This window comes from Triticum urartu, chromosome 4 (assembly GCF_003073215.2).
Source record: "Triticum urartu cultivar G1812 chromosome 4, Tu2.1, whole genome shotgun sequence".
Classification (NCBI taxonomy): Eukaryota; Viridiplantae; Streptophyta; class Magnoliopsida; order Poales; family Poaceae; genus Triticum; species Triticum urartu.
This window is the reverse complement of record NC_053025.1, coordinates 400,046,431-400,055,247: the sequence shown is the minus strand read 5'-3', so window position 1 is coordinate 400,055,247 and position 8,817 is coordinate 400,046,431. Positions and strand designations below refer to the sequence as shown.

The 8,817-nt window shown below is 43.2% G+C and overlaps 2 protein-coding genes across 4 annotated transcripts; one reads left to right on the top strand and one right to left on the bottom strand.

Moving 5' to 3' along the window:
* The first annotated feature begins 267 nt into the window (after positions 1-267).
* Positions 268-1,203, top strand: LOC125554773. Its single transcript, XM_048718199.1, has 4 exons — positions 268-351; positions 418-564; positions 766-823; positions 897-1,203. The coding sequence occupies exons 1-4, from the start codon at positions 268-270 to the stop codon at positions 1,082-1,084; spliced, it is 477 nt and encodes a 158-aa protein (XP_048574156.1). The 3' UTR covers positions 1,085-1,203.
* A 1,585-nt stretch (positions 1,204-2,788) lies between these two features.
* LOC125551783 lies at positions 2,789-8,368 on the bottom strand. 3 transcript variants are annotated; one of them, XR_007303187.1, is made up of 5 exons: positions 5,343-8,368; positions 4,995-5,182; positions 4,543-4,656; positions 3,566-3,709; positions 2,789-3,265 (listed from the first exon to the last, which is right to left on the bottom strand). XR_007303187.1 is itself a non-coding variant. In XM_048715108.1 (4 exons), exons 1-4 carry the CDS (start codon positions 5,378-5,380, stop codon positions 3,229-3,231), a joined length of 333 nt encoding a protein of 110 aa, XP_048571065.1. In that variant the 5' UTR covers positions 5,381-8,351; the 3' UTR covers positions 2,789-3,228. The 3 variants fall into 3 exon arrangements, 1 of the variants encoding a protein (XP_048571065.1); XR_007303186.1 differs by having other exon boundaries at positions 4,995-5,135; positions 5,343-8,366; XM_048715108.1 differs by lacking the exon at positions 4,995-5,182 and having other exon boundaries at positions 5,343-8,351.
* Positions 8,369-8,817: the final 449 nt, after the last annotated feature.

Here is an 8,817-nt window from a genome sequence, read left to right as displayed (position 1 = left end):
GCCACCAAGTCTCTTTTGCTATTTGATCAGAATTTTTTCTACAAGTACTGACTTTGACTCATACTATTCGTAAGAATTGTGGATTTTTTTCCAGCCCAAAAGATCTGTTGTGCATCATGTTTTTCTCACGTGTGTGCAGGAAAATAACGCCCATCAGGGCCAAAACAATTAAAGCCAGTCAAAAGAATCAGTAGAAATCTTGAAGGGGCAAGAGTGTATGACCCGAACACAGAAGCAGAAAGAGCAGGAAGATAAATAAAATCAAGCATGGCCACCACCTTCACGCTGCTCGGGGCAGCCTCGTCCCACGGCCCCGGCGCCGGCCTCGCCGCCGGAGATGACGGCCATCATGTGAGCTTGCACTGATCCCGCCTGCACGCGAGGAAGAGGCAGCTGTTCGTGCTCTGCTTGCTCAAGTACGGCTGCCTCGGCGACGGCGAGCCGGGGGAGGCGGGCGGCCGGAGCGCGGCGTCCCCGGTGTACTCAAGCCTCGCCGTCAGCCCCGCCGGCGACGCCGCCGTCGCCCTCGCTCTCGCCGTTCCCAAGATGGCCGCCATTGATAGGGTCGGAGGCAGCCGTTCGTGCTCTGCTTGCTCAAGTACGGCTGCCTCGGCGACGGCGAGCGGGGGGAGGCGGGCGGCCGGAGCGCGGCGTCCCCGGTGTACTCAAGCCTCACCGTCAGCCCCGCCGGCGACGCCGCCGTCGCCTTCGCTCTCGCCGTTCCCAAGATGGCCGCCATTGATAGGGTTGGGGGAAGCTTGACAGAACTGCAACGGGTGCTACCACTGCCAGAAGATCAGGAGGGCGCTGCTCCAGATGCAAGGTACGTAGTACGTCCTACGTTCTCTGAAGTTGCTCTCTGTCTTGCTCTGCGTTGTCTGAAACAAAATTGGCAGAGCTGGAGAGCCACCTGATCGACCGGAAGAATGGCCGGGTGAGCGTCTGGGGCGCCTTCAGCCCGCAGGACGTGGCCATCAAGATCAGGAAGCGGACCAACCGGCGCGTCGAAATACTAGAGCTCTGGGAGGCCGCAGGGCCGGGGGGCGGCGACGAGCAGGGCGTCGGCGGCGGGCAGATGCCCTGAAACCCACCTTCTATGCGCCGTCAGAGCACTCGAATCCTGCTCCCGTTAGCTTCTGTGCCTGAAACATTCAGAGGATTTACCCCTTCTTGTGTGCGAGCTTATAAATCATCATTTTGATCTGTACTCCTCATGACCTGTTTTGAGTGACTTTACCACTTAGTTATTTCCCCACTGACGGCCTGCTTAATCTCGACTTCTTGCTAACCAGCATCATCCAAGCTACAAACAAGCTTTTTTTTAGTTTACAAACAAGCTAGTCTGAATGTAAAGATCTTTTGCATTATTATGAACACCCCAAAGAGTGTAAAATTAATCAGGGTATCTACATCCAAAAAAGAGGAGTATACAGAATTATCTGTGGCTATTCTACAAATGTAACGCCTTGATCTGTACACCCCAAAGTGCTCATCTGTGCGGGTTGATTCACAGCAACGCCAGGGGCCTTTTCGCAAAAGAGCACGCGCTGACCGGGTATGCACCCACACGTCCACATGGCGCTCTCTGATTCGTCAGGACCAAATTTGCACATTTTATGCAAATTGAGGGACTGGGTAGGGTCAAATTTCAAGTTGTAGGACTAAAGCATCACATTGAGAGCAAGTTCTAGGACTCTTGGTGCTTTTAACTCTTTTTTTTCTCTCAGTACCGGTTCGTGTTGACTTGTTAGGAGGACTGCGGGTAGAATTAAAAAAAACATAAGGTCTTTTTTGAAAAACGCCGCGACGGTGAACCCGGAGACTCAATCCGTGCTTTATTATTACTAGCAAAAGGGCCCGTGCGTTGCAACGGGAAAAAATAATCATAATCTTCAATTGCCATGATCACATTTTGCTGCATCACCGAGATACACTATCACCCGCAATTTCGTGAAATCTTGAATAATTTTTGAAATCATAAACATTTTTTAAAACTCGTAAACATTTTTCCAATTCATGAACACTTTTACAAATATACGGATATTTTCTAAAAGCAAGAACATTTTTTATATTTATGAACTTTTTATATTATTTTCTAACATTTTTTTTAAATTATGAATATTTTTATAAACAATTTTCTTGAATAGGCGATCATTCCTAGAATTAACAAACATTTTTTGGAAACTGGTGGAACAATTTTTTAAATTGACGAACATTTTTTTGATTTAACTGACATCTTTTGAAATGCATGATCATTTTTTGAATGAAAAAACATTTTATGAATGAATAAACTATTTTGTAAGTCACGAACATTTTTTGAATTTTTAGGATATTTACCATTTATGAACATTTTTTGCATTGACAAAATTTTGTTCAATTTTATTGATATGTTTTAATACACAAACTTTTTAAGAAATTATGAACACTTTTTGATTTCCCAAACATTTGTTTTCAAAATTTCATACATCTTTTTGCGTAAGCAAACATTTGTTTAAAAAAGCACAACATTTTTTGAATCCACAAACGTTTTATGATTTATTAAAACTTTTATTTCAAAATTGAATTTTTTGAAGTCCTAAACTATTTAAAGTAGAAAAAAAATAAGGAAAATAAAAATAAAAAAACAGGCCGCCCGCGCATGGGCCAGTCCAAGTGGGCACGTCGCATCTTCTCCCAGCACATAGTGCACAATATATGAGGTCCCTAGATATAGATAGTAACCATGCATGTGTCCACCAACAAATATAAAGTTGGCCGTACCAAAAGGACTGGAAATTTTAAATTATAGTTGAGCATAAGAATTTTAACATTCCTTTCAAAATCGAATAAATACATATGGGAACGTCTACTGCATATATGGTTCATAGACAGCTCGTGGAGGTCTCACAAAAGAAATACAACATTACAAACTGTAGGCTCCTTGTAGAGAAAGATCTGATATACTGAAGAGTAATGTGAAAATCAACGAGGTTACATTTGCTTTCAACATGCTATAGATACAATCCACCAAATAGGACTACCCAACAGATTATAAATAGGGCAATCATGTCCAGCAGTGAGCTCACTATCCATGTCGTTGTTGTTAGTGGACACGACAAAATATCCGGTGGAGTCTCTATCTCCCGTGCACCACACAATCTTCGGTGGCTCCCAGCTAAGCTAGGCTCGCCCGAATCACAATTTGGCGGACGACATTGTTATATCATCACTAATGTCTGAATTAGAATTTTAGATACCCGTCGTGCAAACAGAATAATCGGCTTCTCTGTTTCCATAAAAAAAATAAACACAATCCATCAGTGTGTAACTGCAACTATCAACACAAGGCCATAAATTTCTTAGATTTTGAATCCAGATTGAACTATAGATTTATTAGCAAAAAAGGCTGGATCTAAAAAAACAAATATTGTACCAGAACATGCATTTACAGAACCTGATACCATGGAAATCATCATACTATATATATACCTCCACATTCAATACGAAAATATGAAGATTGTTAGCGAATCCATTGAGAGTAGCATTGGTACATATGCAAATCATCATACTAATTAGAAGAGCATACCCTGCGGCATGCGCCTCCTCGGTCACTACATCGAGCCCAGTCTTCTTGGCAGTCGCCTCGGACTTGGCTGCATGCAGCCCCTGCCCCTGGTGTGTCCACGATGGTTGTGACGATTCTCCAGTCCATGGTGCCAATCCTTGTGAACTGCCAAGTTTCAGTACCAGTGCAAAAGAAGAGTAATTATTCAAATCAACCTAGTGCAAGATGCTACCTGGCACTTGCAGCTGACTTGCACATGGACTGACATATTTTAAACACAGTATTACAATCTCCATCACAATGGTAGGCATAGAAAAGTAACTGAAAATTTCTAAAACTCATGTCTGACGAAACTCGATAGTCAAAACTTTTCACTAACAGAATATATACATGGATCAGTGTGCAGCACATCTAGTAATTAAACACAGGGCAAAAAGACTATATAACAAAAAACCTGGCGCATTTCATACTGCTACTGCTACTGAATATCAAGGCGTTTTTCAGATATCAAGGTAGGCCTCTGCGATTTCTATGGCGTTCACATCCCCTGGCGCATTTCTACTGCTACTGCTACTGTTTATCTGAAAACTTTTCACCAACAGAATATATACATGTTCTCACTGCTGCTACTGAATATCAAGGCGTTTTTCATTCTGCATTTTTTCAGGCTTCAGTTTACATGTCTCAAAAGGTAGTTTGCACTCTGTAATCATAGAGGATTTATAGCCATATATATATATATATAGGCATTTCGTAATGGCAGCGAAAGATACTGTGGAATGTAAAGTCTGCAAATTAAAAATTGAAAAAAAACAATGGCATGAACATAGAAGGCATGTGTCTCCTACAACTACATCATGCCCATCTAACAAACTAAAGCAATCGTCAGTCTAATATATTTTCAGATTAGGCTCGCTCGTTACCATACAACTTTTAGAATGAATAAATCATACATTACACAAAAACTGCAGAGAGAAAAATAGAATAAGGGAAAGAACCTTGAACCACTGACACACAGAACTCCAACATAGAACCTCTGGTGAAGTTGCAACATTTGCATCTCTTCAAGCGGCAGTCCCCCATGCTGAGTCTCTGCTACTATATGTGATACGCTAGAAACAACACCAACAATCAATTATTCGGTTTATTAAATCTACATGCTATTTGAGCCATTGTAATCTTTACTCACATGCATTTTTTAGAAAATTAGGGGCATCCTTAAGCAAACAAACAAATTAAGAGAAGACCAAAACAAAGGAGAAACACGGTTAATAAGGGCCTGAAGTGCTATTTTTGTCATACCGTAATTACATAAGAATATGTGACTAAAACATTTCTAAACAAAGGACCGACAGACATGGCATTTTTAGTACCATGGAGGCTTAAATTGTGTGTGACCTATGTGGTTGGGAATTTTGTCAAATTCCAATGAAAGGGCTTCGGAGACTACCTTGGAAGTTCTTCTACAGCATAAATCTCTTTGCATCATTCAATTCTTACTTTGCAAACAACAACAACCATTATATGAGGGCTATAGTATGTTTGATTGACACATCATGTGCACCAATGTGTGTAAACCTCAGTTCAACACCTGCCATTGCATTCAGTTATTCACTTTCTCTTCTTGTACGCCCCAAACTGGTTAAAAACGGGGAAATCATAGTATATCAGGAAATATAAAATGCATAGTAACAACAAGCAGGATCACATTTAGGCTGCAGTACAGCCTAAAACCTGCTGACCAAATGTAAGCACAGTAAAATAGTTATAAACAGATCCATGACATATATATTCTTACCGAATTGGTAGCCTATCTCCAAGTATTTCATTCTTCATTCTAGAAATTTGTCAAGAGCACTGCTGGACAAACTGAACTTGCACTGGAGGCAAGACAAAGATCAGAAGATTATATGTTGCTTCCCTGGGTGAATTCCCAGATTCAATTCGCTCGTCGCCCGCCCCTGCGCGTCCTCCACATGAGATTAGCAGCTGCTGCATCAAAGTAGTAGCATCAGCAACATCAATCAATCAACAAACAACAGGAAAGCAGCAGTATAATATGCAACTAACAGGAGCACACCAGCAGCGCACAACATACAGAGCAATCGTCCCTCTCCCATGCCCTCCCCGCACCAGCAGCGCACCAGACCGTCCTCGTCCTCGTCCATCTCCCCCTGGGAGCTCGCACCACGCGCTCCCCGACCAGCGCCTCCGTCGCCAAACGCCGCCCACTCCCGCGAACGTCCGTGCCCTATCTGCTCTTCACCGGAGAAACCAGCAGCACAGCTCCCTGCCGTGACTCCCCTCGTTTCTCTCCTTCCTCCCGGTTTTCTCTCTCCCTCTCCCTCGTCCTCCCTCCTTTTCTTACAGGAGCATGCTGGAGCAACCATGGTGCCGCCCCGGAGAACCCCAACGCCTTGCAAGGTCTCGTCGCCCTCGCCTGGATCCGGCCGCCGCCGAAGTTCTGCGCGTCCAACCCGCCAGCCACCACCCTATGCAGATTTCACTTGATCATCTTGAGTTGAGATGCCAGGATGCACATCCGTCCTTGGTTATCGCCACCGTCGTCTAGAGGTCGGGCGCCCCGCCCACGGGCCTTGGTAGCGGGAGGAGAGAGCACATCCCCGTCGGCCTGTTCGCCATACTCCGTCCATCCCCTCCTGATTCCTAGATCTGTCCCGCGCCTGGGGCGAGGTGGCCGGTGCTGGCGGCGGCGGCGACGGACATGCGAGGGAGGAAGGATTCGTGCAGGCCTGTTTCAAGAGGAGGGTAGGATGCGTTGGCATAAAAGACGGCGGGGGAAGGAGGAGTTATGTTTGGACTTTGAGACGGGCGTCGGACGGTAGATTAGTACCACCTCATTTATATTACTATTTTGTCCATACAAATTATAAAAGCGTATTATGACATGAGAAGAAAGCGTATTGTGACGGTGAACCCACGGAGTCAATCCGTGCTTTATTATTAGGGATAGACTAGCAAAAGGGCCCGTGCGTTGCACCGGGTGTACAAAAAAATAAATATATGCTTAGAAGTTGAAAAAAATTACCACTAAAACAACATTGCAATCAGTCAAACAACATATCATAACAAAAATTTCAAACGATTTTGGTTTAAAATAATTTTCAAACGATTAATGTTTTTTCAGTTTGTAAATCCCGTACCATTCTCAGAAAACAAACTAATAAGTAAACATGGATATGCTCTTACTTGATTTTCCACATGGCAATTTGAAACCATTTTTGTTATCAAAATTGAAGTAAAGTATCAAAAGTATTGGGATAAGATTTCCAATCAAAATTGATGAATGATTTCAGTTTAAATAGTTAACAAACAATGCAATTATTTCTCATTGATGCATGCCTAAGGCTCAAATCCAAGAATAGCCATGCATCCATAGTGAAGAATAACCATTCAAACTATCAGCAAATTCATTCAAAAAGATTGGCTGCTTGTACTTCATTTAGAATTTGCAACAAAGAGTCAAGTCATGGGCGTAGGTAAGTTTCATAGCTTCAGAGATATTTCACTTGGCTAGAAAAATAGTAGGAAACTAAAAAATTGAAGTTAAATCAATGGTCATGGCCCGTTCTTGTGTCCAATTTTGAAAAGTTCTATATGAATATGGATAAAGGAAGGTAATATTAAAAAAATCTAGTGCACTCCGTATCTTAAAAAGTCACAAATATGGTACTCATCCCGCAAAAAATGGCTACTTTCCTCTCTAATGATTGTTCTTGTGATTGTGTAAACATAATGTAATTGTCGTCGTGTCTACCAGAGTTTCACTAAAAAGGAAAAACATGAACAATGAGCTAAAATCCGGAACCGAAAAAGAAAATTGTGGAAGTTACAATATTTTGTTCAAAATTGTACAATTAAAATATGCCCGTTGCAAACGGGTGAAAAACTATTATCCCCGCATGGATTCATCCCTCTACTAAATGAACACGTTTTCAAGACTCACAGTAGAGATAAAGAAAACTTTGAAATCTTTCCCTAATAATAAAGCATGGATTGACTCCGTGGGTTCACCGTCACAATACGCTTTCGCCCAGTCGTAATATGCTTTTTATAATTTGTATAGACAAAATTGTAATATAACCGAGGTGGTACTAATAGTAGGTTCGTCCGACCTGGTTTGTTTTTCGTTTGGTTTGTACGTTGAGAGCTTCGTAAGTCCAATGGGCCAGATTTTTTATGGGCCAATAAAAAAAATCAATCTCCCCACCTTCCCTCACCTCCCGGAGGCAGAGAGAGAAAATTGATTAGACTTATTATGTTATAATTTTAGATTCTAATTAGTCCCACACTGCCTCTTTACATGAGATCCTAGCAACATATATACTTTTGAAGTTACCAAAATCAACAAGCCAAGAAAAGAGGATAAGATATGACTCAGCCTAGACTCAGATAGAGATCTGAAGAAAGATGCCATGCATCACAAATCGATAGCCCCAGAAGGAAGGTCACGGCCAATCAAAAAGAAAGAGGCGAAAGAGGCGCATGAAATCAAAAAAAGCAGAACATGAGCAGGGCCGCGGTGTGATTCCCCGGCGCGCGTGGATTTGGAGCCCTCCATTGCCGCTAGCGGTGGTGGGGCTGGGGTGCGGGTATCCTGGCGGCGCAGCGCACGGGGGAGCGAGTTATCTCCCGGCGGCGGTGGGTGCAGGGCAGGCGGCGGCACGTTCATGGGGAAGGTCGTGGAGATTGGGATAGAGGGGGGAGGTCGGGATGGATAACTTCGCTACCAACCAACAAGATCGAGCGAGGCCGGTCATTTCCTTTTTTATATAGATCAAGGGCGGCTGACTACTAACAAAAACGACCTGTTAGCTAGCTAGTGTGCACGAATGTTGAATGTTCATGTTATATAGATCAAGGGCGGCTGACTACTAACAAAAACCGACCTGTGTTTTTGAATGTTCCTGTTTTTAAAGGTGTAGTTTAGATCCTTCACCGACTGGTAAATATCTCCCAGTCTGTAACATCGACGTGTTAGAAAATCTACAGCCGGAGTTAGCAAATCGAGCCCTCTAAACGTTCGCGGACACGCCCAATCAGTGAATTGTGGAGATGAAGAGAGAGAAAAAATGAATAAAAAAAAGAGAAATGGTGGTCCAAAATGGGCGGCATGCTACATGGCGGACTGACCGGGTGCGTCTACAAACCCTCATATCCTTTCTACATATGTCCTCAATATGAGAGTTTGCGGACATCCCCGGACATATAGGGATGATACGAGGGGTTCGATTGGTCATTTTTCCCTTCTC

Coding starts and splice junctions, on each gene's coding strand:
- LOC125554773 (XM_048718199.1), top strand. CDS start 268: ATGGCCACCACCTTCACGCTGCTCGGGGCAGCCTCGTCCCACGGCCCC. Junction 352..417: donor CCGGAGATGACGGCCATCAT/GTGAGCTTGCAC, acceptor TGCTTGCTCAAG/TACGGCTGCCTCGGCGACGG. Junction 824..896: donor GGCGCTGCTCCAGATGCAAG/GTACGTAGTACG, acceptor CAAAATTGGCAG/AGCTGGAGAGCCACCTGATC.
- LOC125551783 (XM_048715108.1), bottom strand. CDS start 5,380: ATGAAGAATGAAATACTTGGAGATAGGCTACCAATTCG. Junction 4,657..5,342: donor GGAGATAGGCTACCAATTCG/GTAAGAATATAT, acceptor TGTTGTTTCTAG/CGTATCACATATAGTAGCAG. Junction 3,710..4,542: donor CTGTGTGTCAGTGGTTCAAG/GTTCTTTCCCTT, acceptor GAAACTTGGCAG/TTCACAAGGATTGGCACCAT.